Source organism: Parambassis ranga, chromosome 6 (genome assembly GCF_900634625.1).
Source record: "Parambassis ranga chromosome 6, fParRan2.1, whole genome shotgun sequence".
NCBI classification, from domain to species: Eukaryota; Metazoa; Chordata; class Actinopteri; family Ambassidae; genus Parambassis; species Parambassis ranga.
Window position 1 is genome coordinate 15,024,637 of NC_041027.1, and position 17,903 is coordinate 15,042,539.

The 17,903-nt window shown below is 47.0% G+C and overlaps 1 protein-coding gene across 4 annotated transcripts in view; it reads left to right on the top strand.

Annotated features, from left to right (window-relative positions):
• The window catches only part of sdk2b (sidekick cell adhesion molecule 2b), a 178,309-nt gene that overhangs the window by 113,553 nt on the left and 46,853 nt on the right, over positions 1–17,903 (top strand). For all 4 annotated transcript variants that reach the window (XM_028407653.1, XM_028407656.1, XM_028407654.1 and 1 more), the window contains exon 2: positions 11,928–12,087. In XM_028407653.1, the coding sequence (XP_028263454.1) occupies positions 11,928–12,087 (160 nt within the window). The remainder of the gene's footprint in view (positions 1–11,927; positions 12,088–17,903) is intronic.

Consider the following 17,903-nt stretch of genomic DNA (forward strand, 5'->3'; position numbering starts at 1 on the left):
ATGGCTCTGACCTTCAGCACTGACAGGAGAGAGAGGCGCCACAATTAGACTCCTCTCCTAGGCTCCCTCTCCACCGCTCAGAGGCGACAGGCCACGCCCACCTCCTTTCAATACCCAGAGTTCAATGTCACCTGATGAGTGTGACGCCTCATGTAAGGAGGCAGACGGGGACAAGACGCCTGATTCCTGCCAACACAGAGAGCACAGGGAGTGAATGAAAAGTAAATAACAGGGACGAGTGGAGAGCGAAGGGCTGAATGAGCGGAGGATGGGTAAAGGACAGGTGAGCGCGGGGCCTCTGATGGATGGTCCAGCCTCGGCCCTCCTCGCTGTGTCATTATGCAGAGGGCTTTGACGGACTGGTCTGAACGCAGCGCTGTGCCACTGCCTATTCATCATGTGTCTGCTGAAGCTGCAGGGAACAGGCGGCTCCTCCGCCGCCACGCCGAGGTTCTATAAGTCATAACGGCAGCGTTTAAGTTTACTTTCTGATTAAATGGGAAGATTTGTCTCTTTGTGTGCGGAGCGTCGATAATAGCTCCTGTCAGGTGAAGCAGTGATGACAGAGAAAGATTCAGAGTTCTCTGAGTCATCTCTAAGTGCAGACGGGTGACAGGATGCTCTGTGAATTTATGTGAGTAAAATGTGATGATGATGTTCTGACAAAAACCTAAAGAAAAGGGTTAGCATTAGCAGCGGCTGCAGCTCCATCACACTCTATGCGTACACAGTAATTAACAGACAGACACTGGAGGTGTAGTGTCAGCAACAGCAGGCAGTGAGGAGGACAGGTGGAGTCCTGAGCCCCGAGAACGACAACCTCACCTTACGTTTGGAGCGAATAGAAGATAAAAGGGATCTCCTGCCAACATCTGAACACATCAGAATGTTGTGTGCAAAGATATAAAAACATGATTAAAGGTGCAACACAGAAGAATAAATAAAGCCTAATGCAGCAGCATTGACTCCTCCTGTGTTTCCTCATGAATATCTGTGTCATTTTGCTAATAAGACAGAATCATTTCAACCAATCAGGTTCTTCACTGAACCTAAATCATGCCCCCATTGGATGATAGTACAGATATTCTATATTCAGAGCGGCCTTTGATCGCGCCGTGGTCCCGCTGCCTCTGTTCGTGGTCTACATCATGTGTGACTTTCAGACTCAGGCCTCCCCTTGGACTCAGTCTCCATGGTTTTCCACACATTAGGATTCAGCTCTTCACACACTCTTGTGGTCCCGTTCACACACACACACTCACACACACTCTACTCTGGCCTCCAGCACTGGCTTTATCTCAGCTCTCTTACTCCAGTATGAATTGGATCCCTCTATATGGCAGAGATACAGAGCGAAAGGCCAAACTCATTTTCACAGCAGCTGAACTGCTGCTGCTGCGACGGCTTCATACACGGCACACAGGAAGGCTTCCTCTGACTAACGGGCTGCCACAAAGGATGATGGGAACAGTTGTGTGGTTTTACAGGCTTATGGCAGATTAAGATCCTGACAAATCATACACTGTTTTCTCAGGATTACATGTAATGCGGAGAAAAAAATAGCTTGGAATGAAGTAATCCGTGGGGAAAACTTTAGATTTTATCATGACTTACGGACGTCCAGTAAAAATGAAAATGGTCAGCACATCACCAGAGTGGCAGACCTGGTGTGTGTGTGTGTGTGAGCGAGAGAGAGAGAGAGAGAGAGAGAGAGAGAGAGAGAGAGAGAGGCTTCTTCAGGACCATGGGGACATCAGGCAGGCTGATTGAAAATGGGCACTATGAGCCGGAGTGCATCTAAACCAAATGGAAAACCAGTTTTTTTTTTATTATTCTATAAAGTGAGAGAGGGGAGGAGGAGGAAGAGGGGTGGAGGGGGTGAGCAGCTTGTCTAGAGCGGTGGAGTGTTTTTTTTTGAGTGTCCACTTTTAGACAGACACTCATCAAACAGTGGGAGCCGTGGTTCCGGAGGTGGGAGGCAAATCTGTCAGTCACAGTGCAGCCAATACACTTCCATTTGAGGAAGCTGTCAGTCAGCCGAGCGCTGCGGTAATGGCGCACTTTGTCACCGGAGAGGTGGAGGCTGGAGTACACAGGGATGTACCACCTCAGCAGTACGTCTACATTTGCCCGTATTTGGATTAACCAGGTAAACTCAGGCGCCTCCAAGATGGTGACTCCATCTCCTTTTCTGACACCAGACTGGCGTCAAAGTTTGTTCCACCTTGGAGGAGTTTGTGTGAAAACCGAGCTGAGACATTGGGGTGTCTAAACCTCAGGAGTGTGCCTCCTTCCAGGCTCAGTCCGTGCGCACACTTTACCGTCTGTGGTTGTGTTGGGATTAGCTGCATTCACAGCCGTGTACTCTGTGTTTTTCTAACATTAAAGTCTCTCCCACAGCGCTGCAGCAGAGCCGGTGTTTTGGTTAAACGCACCGCTCCTCTTTCAGAGTCCTGTTCTGGCTCCTGTGTTGACTGAACATACGAAAAAGAAAAAGATTTCCAGCTGCCCTTTGGACACGTTTCTGTTTGGAGGAGTGTATTTACCACAAACAGTCTTTAACAGTCTGTGCTGAGAAAAGTGTTCCTGTTGGACCTCTGCTGGATAAAAAAGAAAAGAAAAGATTCACACAACTCTTCTTTGGCTGGAAGTTGTTGTGAATGAACTTGTGACTTGTGTGAATGAAAAGAAGCGTTCCTTGAAGGTTCAGGTCGGGTTTAAATGCACACAAAGCCACAAACAGAAAAACAAACTCTCTTTATGCTCCGACATCGCAGAGATCCTCGTACAGACGCTTAGTTATGATCCCAATCTGTCGCTGAGCATGGTTAGGATCTGGCTGTGGTTTCTGAAGCCGCCTCCGTCTGGATGCGGACTTTGTCTCACAGCCTGATCGTCTCTGTGAGACACGAGGAGAGGCTGCTGCAACATTTCAGGCCCTCTGGGTCTGCTGTATGTACACTTGCTTTGTACTCAACATGGTGGCGGAGGATGCTGCTGCAGTAACACGTCTGTATCAGACAGCAGCAACAGTAGAATGTTGCTGTGAGTGTTTCCATGAGCGCACAGCGTGTTCGATTCGAAATAACACTCCAGATGAAAGAATGGAGTCGACATTTTTAAGATTTAATCGTGCGTTTCAGGGACACGTGTGGGCAAAAGAAAGTTTAAAAGAAGCAAAGCAATGGCTCCTCAAGGTGAATGTAGTAACTCACTTTTACAGTGTGTGTGTGTGTGTGTGATCTGCTATGGTGTGTTTTTTCCACTGTGCTGCACAAAAAGGTAAAGAAGTTTGAAGGTAGAGGAGTGGAACGCAGCAAAATCCAATTACAGTTTGAGATGTGTGAGAGGAGTTTCATGCTGTTTATGAAGACACACACACACACACACACACACACACACTCAATGAGATGAAGGTACTTGTTACCTCCTGGCTGATTGTCTTGTTGCAGGACAGGATTTGACAGTGGCAGTATGTAGTGAGGAGGGTGGCTTTAATGAGGAGCATCATGGATCTCATGCTCCCTGCAGGTCTGAGAGGAGGGTCTGGGTTTAAGCATCTCAGGGTGTTCTTCACACAGTGATGATAGGAGGGAGGTCCAACAGAGGCAGGGTGCAGCTGAGCTTAAAGGTGACCTGTGGTCATGAAATCTGGGTGATGACAATGAGACCAGAAACACAAGCAGAATTCAGGCCGGGCTTTAAGATAAGGGGAGAAGTTTGGAACTGAAGCAGGGATCTGGATCGGGTGGTTGTGCATAGGCCCGTGTGCAGTAAACCACGTGGTCCTTGCACCCAGCCAGGGCTTCATTGTTTCTGTGTGCGCTGATTTTTGTCCTTTATAATGATAATTTTCTTTTCTTCCTCCTCTTTTATGCTTCATCCACTTCTCCTCTCTCGTTCCTTCCCCACAAACACAATATGTCTGCATACTGCAGCCCAGTCACAAATAATGCTGAAATTGAAAGCTCATTAATGAAAGATTACAGCCCGAGTGAATAAAATGGGACAAAGACCCGAACACAAAGGGAACAAGCGTTGACCCCTGCCAGAGAATAAAGGACCAGAGCCAGGCTGCAGATTTAAAGACGTACCTTTGACCAGAACTCATGACCTTTCTGAGAAAAATAACACAGCTTTTAGCTCCTGTAACCGCCCTCCTGCTGCTCCGTTCTGCATGTTCAAACACTTCTAAATCAGTGGGGAAAAAACGAAGCATGATTACTGCAGAAAAACACGGCGGGAGGTAAAAGAAAGACGTATGGCGTCATGTGAGAAGGAGCTAATTGGCTTGGTGAACAGCGAAGGCAGCAGCATCCGTTCCCTGGGCTTTATTTAGGCACGCTCTCCATTACATGGGTACAAAGGTAGCACAGCGATGGTCACTGAGGTGATGTGTGTGTGTGTCAGTGGACAGAGGGAGGTCTCTTTGTTTATATGCCTTTGTCTCTGCTGGTTGTGTGTATACGCTGCACATCTGTAGGCAGATGTTATGGAAGCAGGCGTCCGGTACACACTGAAGGAAGAAATGATAAAATGGCGTTTATTAAGGCATCAAGCCTCATTTCTCTTCCCCAACAAACAGCCAGTCTGTGGCTCTAACAACGAGTGACTAAAAAGCCCATTCAAGTCCATTAAAAGGCTTCTAACAAGGCCATGAAGTGGAATTGTTTCGTGCTGTACTCCAGAGTGTGGAACAGGGAGAGGTGCTAGATAATAGCCTCTTCTTCAAACTGCCTGAGCTATCAAATGCTCTTGTATTGACCCGCACTAATCATCTTCACTAAGTGGCAATTTAGGCAGTTATTCCCCAAATTTCTCTTTTCAAAGTAAGTACTCTCTTGAATTAAATCTCCCATTATAAAACACAGTGTGTTCATCTTGGGAAGAATTATAAAAGCTTTAAAGGTATCCAGAACTTTTTTCTGACCACGTTATTTACTGGTCTGGTAAGATGCAAGATAAAGAATGCATGTGACCTGCACAGTCAGAGAGGAAGGATGGTGGAGGAGGTGAACTAGGGTTTGAAAAGGTAGAGCTGGATGTCATCAGCATATCCAAATAGATACCAGATTTTTTAGATCGTTTGTCCAAGGATAGGAGGCAGCAAAGGACCCAGGATTGAACCTTGTGGAACACCAGTTTCCACTGTGACTTGGATTTTAAGGACCAAGCAAGCTGACAGCTGTGGATAACTGTGTGGACTCGTCCCTGGGAGAGACCCAGCTCTGTTCTAACATACCTTTATGTCATTAGATTATGTCATCGGACTTGGTGGAGGAGACCGCTCTGACCCCGTTCACACTGGAGAAGTAGGAGCTAGTAGCTTGTTTGTTGTCCTCCAAACCTCTAGGTGGCGCCTCATAATATGCAGAGTTTTTTTGTCCCATGTTGCTTGTTTAGTTTTGTTTTTTTAATCTGCCTAACTGCAACATAATGATGGTCGCCGAGACAACTGTGAAATGTGTTATCATCACAGGAGCAACACGCTCGCTCTGAATTTCACACAGTGGTCTCTAGTCCTAGTAAGGAAGTGCACACACACACAAGTTCAAGCGACGCTTTGGCAAACACCTCGTTTCTAACACCTGTGTGTGTACTGATGTGTGTTACTCTGCAGCCTTCCTGCAGGACCACACTGCTGCTTTCTCTTTCCTTTGTGTGCGGCTTCCCTGCTGTAACCTGCACATCCATTATTGAGTGCTGAAGAACATTGTTGCACAGTGTTAATTTTTCAGCAGGAACCGCAGACACACCCCATCCCGAAGCCACGGGTCGGTCGGGTCGCTGATGCGTGCAGTGCCTTCACTGAAGCTGTGTGTCTGACTCCTCTTTCTTCACCTCATGAAAAATGTCAGCAGCACAGTGGAGGTATGAAAGAGTATGGGGCAGTCTTTGTTGGTAATGTTTCCTCACTTTAATCTGAGAATTCTCAGATTAAAGTCAGAACTCTGAGAGTTCATTTTCCTCCATCTCAGGTTCTCTGAGATGTTTTCATGCATGATTTTTCTACATGCAGTCGTGATGCTTCTTTATTGTGTTCCATCACAGTGGAATTGATTTTCCTCCATAAACATAACAGCATAATATGCTCGGCGCGCTGTGCTCCACACTCCACCACTAAGGAGATTTTTCTCTCTGGATCTTGTGGGAAATTAAAGCAGCTTGCTCCTGAGTACATACACATTTGCATGTGGAGGAAACACAGTGTCGGCATACAGTGAAGCACATCCCCTCTCATAATCTGCCTCCTACCTGCAGACAAACTTCCCAGTCTGTGTTTCACAGCGTTACTGACGCAGTGCAGCTTTGCAAGTCATTACTGGAGCTCTGCAAAGGATTGCTGTGGGTTAAGTGATAAAGGTAAAGCATGCGAGCCGAGCCGAGTCTGTGGCGGTGAAAGGTTAGCTCATAGATTTACAGCCGCCATCTCTCTCTGCCCGGGCGCTTTTACAGAGGGAGACACTTTTAATATTTGAGCTGCTCTGATTGATTGCAGCCAGACGCCGGCTGTCTTTTCCCCGCACTGGACGAGATGAGAGCGGAGGAGTGATGGCAAACTTTGGAGTATTTACCTGGTAAACACATCTGGCTCTCCACACACTGACTATCATTTCATATCTTGTCAACCCAAACAGTACTTTCACTGTTTTTCATGCACTAGAGAACAGTTTGTTTAAAATGTCATCCTGCAGCCTGTATACTACCCAAAAAAATCCTAATACAGCTGCATGTATTATTGTTATTATCACCTGTTAGTCATTTGTAAGGAGGAAGTGGAGACACTTCATGGTTTGGCTTCCAGTTTTAATCCAAACAAGGAACAACAAAGTGAACCGAATGCAGTAAAGTAACTTCTGGCCTCGGCCGGGGCGTCTCTGCCCGCTGGGAGTCCGTTTCCCGGACGGTTCAGGGGTCCTTGGTTCTGCACCAGCTGAGCTGAGAGAAGAGCAGAGCAGGCGGAGTCAACATAAGTGGCCGACAGCACGGCCTCCTGGGAAATGCAGTGCTACAGGCGAAGAGGAGAAGAAGGAGGAGGAGGAGTCACTGAGCCATGAATGGAACAAAAAGGGCCGGCAGTAATACACTGTGTGTGTGTGTGTGTGTGTGTGTGTGTGTGTGTGTGGACAGTCAGCTGGCCTGAGTGTGAGCGTCTCTTAGGGATGAGTAAAATATCAGCACACACACACACACACACTTAACAGATACACAGAATGTACAGTCCTCAGCTGACATACTTAGAGAATTTGGAGCATTTCCCAACATGTGCATGCCCTCACACACACACACACACACACACACACACACACACAGTCAGCAGAACAGTGTGCTAAATAAAGACAGACAGTAGAACAGATTTTCACACCCAGCGGGACCATTAGCAGCTCAGTTAGACCACCAGCAAAGTTCCATCCTCATCAGCATCACAAACACATTCTGACACCCACCAAAAACGACTGACACAAACACACACACACACACACACACACACACACACTCACACACACACCTTTACACAGAAACAAGTCACATTAATAATCAATGAGTGTCTGAATCTATATGTTTTTGGATATAGGGTGTAGAAGGTGTGAACTCCTGTGTGTGTGTGTGTCTGTGTGTGTGTGTGTCTGTGTGTGTGTATGGCCCTCAGGCTGCAGCTGAAATATGGATGCAGCGTCCGGCGGGTCCCCCTGGGGACTGAGCTGGCAGGGAGGTTTCACAGCTCAGCGCTGCCACGGCAACACTGTGGCCTTCTGGGAAAGTTTAACTGTGAGAGTTCAGCAGTGATTCTGGGAAAACGTCAACAACATGCGCATGAAATACTAATGATGGAACAGGTGTAACACGGCCGCGGTCAGACCGACAGATTCATCAGCAAACAGAGACTGAGCGCTGTATGTTCCACTGTTTAATGTTTGTGCTGTATCACTACGCTGAATGTTAGAAGTTATTGAACATTTCTGCAGCCTGTCTGTGGGGTTGAGAGGGCGGAGGCCATGTTTGTGTGTTGTTTGTGTGTTTACAACATTGTGTTTCAGTGTAAGTCGATTGCTGTACCTATGGCCGCTCCACAGATGATTTATTTTTTGTCATGTGTGGGCCTCGGAACATGTTTCCAAACATTCTGTGAGTGATTAACATAATTATTCCCGTTATATTTGGCACCAGTGGAGGATTCAGAGCATTGTTTGTGACCTTTTTTTCCAGCGTAGCGTTCGGAGGGACACGGGAGAAACGTTGCCGGCTGTCGGTCTTGTTATTTTAGAACTGAATTATGAATTCTCACCCCGGGGCAGACATTTGTACCTGGCACTGTTCTCATTAATGAGAGAGCTGATTTAATTGAGTGTGCGGCAGTCTTGGTTGTGAACGTCTGTCTGGCACACTAACCTCCACGTACACACACACAAACACACACACTCTGAGCCGACCCCGAGCACGGCCCCGGGGAGCCTTCTCTGGCATGAGTTGTATGCAGATGAGGGGTCTGTAACAGCCAGTAACTCCTCTGTATGGTCGGGAAGCACGCGGCGGAGGCTCGGGCTCAGTCTGTCAGTGATGGTTGTTTACAGGCTGTGCGGCGTGTGGACAGTGTGTGCACATTAACACAACACAGGGACATTTAAACCCACTGACACCTGTCTTCTTTAGAGTACAGTCACCTGAAGGGGAGCAGGTGGATTCTCTTTGGAATGGTGACATCACAAACTCCCCCAGACCAATCAGGAAGTGCTCATGAACAGTGTCCTGTGTTGGTTTGTTTTTATATTGTTAAAACTCCATCCACACCATCCAGAGAAGTTTACTGAGGCTGCATGACGTCGGGTTCACAGCGCCGGGCACAAATTCATCAGACGCTCGTTTCTCACACCACTCTGCTGCTTCTTTTATGCAAAGCTGAATGTACATGTGAGCACATATCAGTGAAAGTGCTAAATAAATGTGTGTGTGTGTGTGTGTGTGTGTGTGTGTGTCTGCCAGAGACGAGCAGGCGCAGCGAGAGCCTCGCTCTCTGTTTGGAAACAAATAAACAGCGGCCGACATAATTCGATAAAAAACAGCAAACCGCAGTGATGCCATTAGTGGATCTGCAGATTACACAGTTTCATCATGACATGGATTTTGTGTTTTTATCACCTGATAAGCATCATTTATAAACTTTCAGACACCAGAAATGTGATGGTACTGCTGACCAGCACGGCCACTTCCAGGCGATTCACAGCAGATTAAAAACCCGACGGCTGTCCTTCCTCTGGCAGGGAAACGTGCTGCCTGCACAGACAGGAAGCGGGTTTACTTGCTAGCTTCCAGCGGCTGGTGTTGTTGTGTGAAGGTTTGGAGTTCGTTGCAGAAATCTTCCACCGTTGGCACGTTGTCAGCTCATGTCTCCAGTTCGGTGAATGTGTGCTCTGTAATCTGTGACCATCTGATAAATGTAAAAATAACTGACATGTTCATGAGAATCATCATTACTCACAGCCCAAAGCCCAGTTTGTCTCCAGAGAGCTATGATACCACAGCCAGATAGCGCTGATGAGCTCTCATGGACTTCCTAATGAGCAGCTACTAGATACTCATCAGTGATCAATGGTGTCTGTGGCCTCACGCCTTCCTGTGGGTGTGCCGCTTTCTGTTTGTGGCTGATACTGTACGCCTCTCACCATCCAAGATAAAAGCAAAGTGCTCATCACTGGGGAACAATTAGTCCCGGCCATCTCCCATCTTCGTCTCCCTCATTCGCATAGTCTCTCCTCCTCTTCCTCCTCCTCCTCCTCCTCCTCCTCCTCCTCCTCCTCCTGTGCCAGGCATCGCATTAACCCACAGTGCTGTGGGAGATGCCCGGGCACTCCAACTCTAGAGTCTGTTTTACATGTTATCTCTGTTTTCCATCGCTGCCTGCTCCCTCACATCATTTCCACTTCTTACATCACAGGGCGGCCTTGTCTCTCTTTTAACCAGCTTAAGGTGTCTGTGATGGCAAGGGGCCCAATTTAGTCCTTGAAAAAACAGGAGGCGGTATATGAACTGATCAATACTGTGTGTGTGTTTTATTGAGTCTCCTCATATTTATTCATGAGGGTCCAGTCTGCTGGAAAGTCGGACCAAATAACTGTTTATATGTGCTGGAGTTTATGCATATTCATTGTTGTCTTATGTTTTCTGCACTTTTGAACTGCAAACACAGACAAAGACTCTTTATTTATTATCTCGATGCACTCGGTGATTTATCACCACGTTTTAATGGTAGTAAAAACACACGAGGGATTATAACTGCATGTGTTGTTTTTTGAACGTGGGAAAAACAGGATTAGTTACAGTGCTTGGAGGAGAAAAGAGGAGGTTTCAGGTTCGTTAGGTAGAAATAAATGCTGAGGGGCAGTCGGTGTGTATGAGACGTGATCAGTGCTCAGGTCGGACCCACTGATCTGTGCTGCAGTACGGTTTTAGTAGTGACAGATATTAACAAAGTAAACGCTTTGTTTATTCTGCTGTAGTGCATAATTGCAGCGTTACCTGACACCATGGCAACCTGCTCCAACAGAAGCTGTACATTCTGAGTTATTTTATTTATTTAATGGGCTCCATGCTGAGTTCTTTGACTTCAGTCCAGAGCCACTGGTTTCTCTTCCGCTCCCTGGTTACTTCTGTTTTTTCTCTTTGGTTGCTGCCTGATCGGGTGGAGGGAAAGACGGTAGTTGGACACGTTGAACTACTGCAGGCTTGTTCCATGGATGGAGCCAGCTGGTTCCACTGTAACACGCCATGTTCTCAGTGAGAACAGCTTTGTGAACAGTGTGTAAATGTCTGAGCTCTCATGAAGCCTGTTAATCATCTCACTCTGTTTTACTTTCATCCTCCATTTTCCGCCTGGTTCCTTCACTCTGCGGAGCCCAAACTGAGGAACCAAATATCAGCACTATAGATCATTTTGACAGTTTAATTTCTCTGCCTGATTATCAGTCAATTTGATAATTACATTATCCAACCATCCAATTAATGTGTTCTATATTTACAATGATCGTCCAGTAAGCTCTGGCTTTTTGCTTCATTTATTACGGCTGAGATATGAGAAGCAGGAGAGGCCCTGACAGTTTGTCTGTGAGGCTTCTTGATTGAGATATGAGTGTGTGTGTGTGTGTGTGCATCACCCCGGAGAGGTTCTCGCTGGTCCTTCTCAATCCATTCCTTCACAGTCGGCAGAGCGTGCTCAGGAAACACAGCGAGCGAGTGATGAAAGGATTTCATGCCTCCTCTTCCTTGGCTTCACTCCTCTCCCGTCTCGCTGGGAGCGGCGTGCCAATGAGTTGCTGACACACAAACACTCGGAGGGAGCGGGAGATGCAGGGCCGATGACCTGATGCTTCCTCCTCTCCGTTAGCCAGACGAATCTGATGCGTTTGAGATTAGGTGGCTCCAAACGGACACGCTCAGAGAGCCGTTTCCATCTGGAGCGTGGCAGCTTGGTGTTAACATGGTGTTAATCAAACACAGCAGAATTTACTTTGTCTTAGATGAGATCCGAGCATCTGACCATATACAGTCTGTTACACGAGTACGAGGCGCTTCAAGGCCGTGCTCTCCTCCTGACATGTTTATCTGTGTCTCAGAACCTGACAGACACTGACACCTCTTCTTCTCTGGTCAATATCTTCATCATAGCGAGCTGTCTGTCAAAAACGGACCTTTCCACTGACCCCCATTTATCTCTGTGACACAATGTGGGCAAAAATAACCTGATGAAAACAAATGTCCGAGTCGTAAGATGTCCTAGCATCATGGTTCTGATGTTTCCAGGTTCTTATGAAAAGATACATGTATTCACATGTCATAGTATGGAGGCTTATGCGTTATCATGTGAACTGATGGTGCTGTTCTGAAGTGAAGGGAATGAAAACACTCACAGTCCAAACTGTGTCTTTTTGCAGACGATGTGCCTCCATACTTCAAGACGGAGCCGGTGCGCAGCCAGCTCCACCTGGAGCGCAACCGGCTGGTGCTGACCTGCATGGCGGAGGGAAGCTGGCCGCTGGAGTTCAAATGGATCCACAACAGCACAGAATTAACTCGCTTCTCCTTGGAGTACAGGTGAGTCAGTCCGAGTGAAAAGGTCTTCAGGAGGCCACCTGTAGATATTTTGTATTTATAAGCAAATCCAGTAAAGAAATGCTTTTTGCTGCTTCTCTTTTATTGCCGCTGCTTTCCTCCTCGAGGCTCTGTGACCTCCATCAGTCTCTCTGGAGAGGCTGCGAACAGCGAGCGGTGTGAATGAGGGTTAGGGCAGGAGATAAGGCGCCTTTAATCGTAACGGGGAGATCCTAATCATGTGGCAAACATTGCTCTTATCGGGGAGAGCAGTGTGTCTGCAGTGTGTGTGCAGACAGCGGTGTAAATGAAGCACTGGGGGATTGAAAAGAAGCTTGCTGACACACATTTTGGCTGAACGGTTGTGTTTGTGAGACAGAGGGTGAGTGTGGCTGTGGGATGGAGGGCCTTCCTCTTTCCAATCTCTGGAGGCAGATAAGAGCAGAGTGGGAAGGGGAAGGGCAGCGGTGACACACACATTGATCAGAATGGACTGTACTTGAGAATAACGCTGTCTGCTGCCGCCTCAGGGCCCCTCTGTGTGATTGAGTGATAGGATGGGTGATTAAACAAGTACCCACACTGCACAACTACTGTGTGCACAATCAGAAATGACATAACACACCTGTGACCTTTACATGTGCGTTCTCACATGGGGCTGGAGGCTGGAGGGTGTCCCAGTTTGTGAGTCATGCAGACCTTCCACAGAATCCCCAGATTTTTGGGATGTGAGGCGCTTTGGTCCGGTGAGTAATAACCGACGAAGCTCACTTGAAGCTCCGACTGCCGCCATGTTTGGTATTTAAAGTTAAGGCTTCTGATGTATCCATGACCGGCTGACGCCATGGGGCTGCTGCTGTGTTGTAACCGTGGAAACCAACACCAAATCAATTATGTGATTTTTTTGTAAGCTGTGGTGATCACACTGTACTAAGTAATAAGTGGACAGAGTGGACCTTTGTCTCACAGAGGACGTGCAGCTCGCCCGGCCTCTTTGTGTGACGGGTGTGCAGCCGTCCCTCCTTGTGCCAGGAGACTATTTGAGCAGAGCAGAACCCCATATTAATGAGGTTATGGTAGAGGTCCCCGGCACTGAGCGCTGCTTTAAATATTGACACGGTGCGACTTGACCTTGTATCCTCTGGCAGCCGATCAATACTGCAAGGTCTGTATGGGCATTATTATTCAATGTGTAGGTGTGTGAGTGAGAGCAGGGCAGTTTCAGTGACGCCACACACACACACACACACAGTCACTCACACCCAAATAATCATTTAATAGAGTTATCACCAAATTAGAATTAGTTCAGATTGAGGTTCTGTCCGATACCATTACAGATTTCGGAGCCCATCAGCCTCTGGAGGTGCTTGAAGAGATCAATTGGTCTATAAATACGCTGCACTGCTTCCTATCACATGACCAAAAACCTCAGGGGTGATTACCTGGCACTCCACCAGTCTTTAAGCTGCCAATTAACCTAGAAACTTCATTAAGGGAGTTAATTATTAATCAAACCTCTGCAGTCGGTTTTGTTTGTGAATCGGCCGGTGTGGCAGAGTGTGTGTGTGTGTGTGTGTGTGTGTGTGTTTACATTGGTGCTTGTTGTTGTCAGTTCTTGTGGGGTGAAAATTGTGTTTTCCCTGCTGAACAATCACAACAGAGGAGCCGTTTTCTTGGTCAACTCACAATTAAGAAGAACAAACGCATGAAATGAGATTATGGTTGTGACAGCGGGCAGAGTGTCAGCTCCGTCTCTGCATCCACAAATAGACACATTTGTGTTGTCAGCAGCTGTGAGTAGATATATTGAAGAATATATTCCTTTGTTCATGGGCTCTGCTTCAGTTTAATCCACACACATGTGAACTATCTCTTTTTTTAATACATAATTTCATGGTAGCGCTGAAGAAATTAACACAAGTTCAATACAATATGATTGCATGTGTGGCCGGAGGAGTGGATGAGCACTGCCTGCTAACAGGATGGAGCAATGTGCACCAAATAATATCTGCTCTCAGACTTCACACCCCAACAAATATTCTGATGAAATGACGCGTGTGAGCGAGTCGTAAAAGCCATTTTATTTGTGGAGTAAATACGAGTTCTAAACAGTTCCTGCCAACGTGGTCTGAATGAAGAGAAGGTGTGGGATGCTCCTCCTGCTGCGCCCGCCTCCTCCTCTCAGCAGGCATCAGGTCTGTAGCTACAACACAGGTGTGGATGTCGTGTCTGCGGCTGCACTGAAACACTCCGTCAGTTTCCACACGGGCACGCGGCTCGGCACGCAGCACGAGCCAAACAGCATTTGGACGATGCACTTCAGCTTAAAAGGCACTGAGCGCAGTGTTTGCTAATGAAAAGGATTCTTCAAAGCAGAGTTCAGCCAAAGACAAAGAGAGCAATAAAGAGAATGGGACAAAAACATTAGAGCTCAGAGCTGCTCCTCCATGGAAACTGCGTCATGAACTCAGACATGCGGGAGCTCTGCATGCTGTAAATATTTAAGTATTTGTATTTTACAGCATCTGCAAACTATTATTGTGTTTTGTGTTGTGGACAGAAAGCCTGCTCTGGATTCTTGTCATGTGACTGAAGGAGTCCGGACTTCCTGGTCTTGCTGAGAGCAGAATTTCTGTTTTTTGCAGAATCTTATTAGTGCAAAAGATTTTCAAGTGAGACGTGCAGAGCGTTGTGGTTTTAATGGAACAGTGATCAGAAGTGCTCCTCTTCTTGTTGGCTGCCAGTTTGTCAGCGATTCTTTCAAATCCAGATGAAGACTGAGTTATGTTATTTTTTCTTCTTGGTGCTTTTCCTCCCTCTGCCCTAATTTCCATTCATCCACCGGGCACTGAAGAGCCGCTCACATCCTCAACAGACGCAACAAAAGGCAAAATAAATGATAAATAGAACTTAACCAGATAAAAACATCCTTGTAAAAACACTCTCGTATCAGTTCCCAGAACAAATGGATGTGTAGACATCATACAGCAGAACATGAGTGAAATCCGAGTATTTACATTTATTGTGCTGTGACTGTGTTAGCTGTAGCAAGAGCAGCAGTAACATCCAATCGCTCTGCTCTTCAGTCCCATCATGCGAGGGTCCGGCCGGCCTCCGACGTCTCTCTCTCTCTGGATGACCTTAATGGATTCCCGGCTGTCCATTTCCTGGCTCCTCCCCAGCCCCAGATTCAGTGGATTTGTTTTTCTTTTACCTCCCTCATCTGGTCCTCCTCTCACTCACTCTTGTTTTGTGAGTGCGAGTGAAATGAGCAGTATGTTTGTGTGCACTAATGGCTGGCCCTGCATCAGAAAACATTTCCAAGGACACCTGGTTACGTTAACAAACCTGCCGGGTGATCGGCGGTGGCATTCCATTCACAGGCATTCATGTTCCCTCACTTTAATGTTCTGGTCCTGAAATACAAATTCTATCAGGTTATTCAAGCAGCTTTTATCCGGCGAGTGTTTGAAATATGCTGCTGATCAGTGAATCACTTCACAGAAGTCGTCATAAAAGGAGGGAAATTATTAAAATAATCTGTCTACTCAGGCTGCAAATGTGTTTATTCCTGCTGTAATATTAACATGCAGGTCTCTGAGAACTGACCAGCCCTCAAGAGGACACGTGAGGAACTGCAGTTTGAAGGTTGTGTTTACTCTCTCAGACTGTAAACATCTTTATTCTTCTGTAGAATTAGACATGGAAGTCTATGGGGGTCTACTCATGACACATCTGTCAGCCAGATGTGCAGGAAGAACCCCGGCCTCAGACACGGTGGAACCTGTGCAGGCCGCCCCCCCTCAGGGAGCCTCAAGATAAATAACCCACTATTGATTTCCAGTAGCTTAAGCCAGAGGTCCCCATTACCTGTCATGTGTTGTATGTGGCAGGTGTTAAGAAGATCAGAATAAAGACCATGGTCCAAGTATAATTCAGAAGACATCTCCTTCAAAGTACATCTGCTCACAGATATACAGCCGCGTATCGATTTGTTTTCAGAGGCTCAGGAAATGATGTGACGCCGCGTGTCGACCTGTTGCTCTCTGTGAGGCCTATAATCATGCAGCTACGAATAATTCACAAGATCATTTTTCAAGAAACGATTGTTCACGTGATGCTGAATAAAAGAGGCCACAGTATCAGACGAGATGCTGGATCCTGATGGATGATGGTGTTATTGTAGGATGTTATTATTAGAACACTCCAGCCACCTTCAATCAAGGATTACAGTGTCTCCTCTTATCCTCCACCATCTCTCCATCCAATCCCTGTCCAACTTTCTGCCTCCGTCTCGCTGCCACTCCTCCGTCTAATCATTTCTCCTGAGTAGGGCTAATTAAAGGGGATCTGACGGAGCGCGCTGACCACAGGAACATCAATCAATCTCTGTCCGACACAGCGAGCCCCCCGCTGACTCCCCCAACCTGCTGCCAGCACGCACAACTCCACAAAGGTTAATTGTATTCATTATATAAAGGGACAGGGCAAACAAGGAAGACACGGAGACGGAGAGGATGCTGGGTAAAGTCACCCTGAAGGTTCTAGCCTGAGGCCGAATTCTCCAAACCACAAAACGCCTCAGCCCCGTCCAATCAGCGCCCTCCCAGCTACGCATAACACATAATTGTATTCATTTAGTTGATGGAACATGTGAAAGGAGTCACACGTCACTGATAGATCCTCCTGATTAGTTGATTAAGTCTTAACAGACTTTGAGCTAAAACTCATTTACTGCGACGGACGCTGCTCGTAGTGAGGTTTGAGATTTTTTTCAAAACACTGCCAACCATTCGTTAAACAGTGTTTCAGGAACAAACAAGCAGCCACCTGCTGGTCTGAGAAATGTAGGCCCCGTCCACACAGAGACGAAAATGGGCGTATCCGGGGGTCCCAGGGTGGATACGTTTGAAAACGCCGTCTCCGTGTGGACGCCTAAAACGCTACTTCTTCTGAAATGATGCCGACACAGCTCCACCCCCCCTGACTGACTCAGATCCAGTCATGCTGCGCCTCTTTGCCTGTGTGTGGAATAAGTGGGAGTTTAGGCAGACTTTAGTTCAGTTACTCCTCAGAAAGCTGCGGTGATGTCACAGATGGTCCATGCAATATATCATATATATATAAAAGCCAAAGTGAAGGGTGCTTTTGAAATGGCACAGCCATGTCTCACTGTGGAGACACAATCAGCCTAAAAGGATGCAGCCTCTCAACTGGCAGCGCAGCAACCGTCTGTGGAAATAACAACCTCTTCTGATGCTGAACGTAACTGTACAGAGAAATGAACAAATGACAGACGTGCCTTTTGTGTTTGTTTTCCAGTCAGCGCATATATTTATTTATCCAGCTGCATTTAACAGAGACTGATGATGTGTCTCCTTTGTCCTCTGTCTGTTCTGACTTCACTTCTCTCAGATTCATCTCTTCTCCCTCGCTCACACTAACATTTATTCATAAACAAAAGGTTAAACTTTTCAAACAAACTGCATGTGGTTGCTATAGAAACCATCGTTTTAGGGGTCAGGCTCGACAAGCGGCCCGGCGGCGCGCTGACTGCCCTCGAGCACATATCACGCAGGGATGTGACAGCTACGCTGGCGATCACGCTCCAAGTGGCGTCGGCGCTCTCACCTCCTGCAAGGAGAATTTCTTTTTCTTTATTTTGACAAGAGAGTGTCACGCTGGAATTAAACATGTACAAGTAGTCGCAGCACTCACACTCACCACTTCTCCATGTTGTGCTGTTACAGGCCGCTGTGTGAGCACTTCAACAGCTGGCCGCTCTGTGCACCTCCCACTGCAGCACCACTTATTGGTTA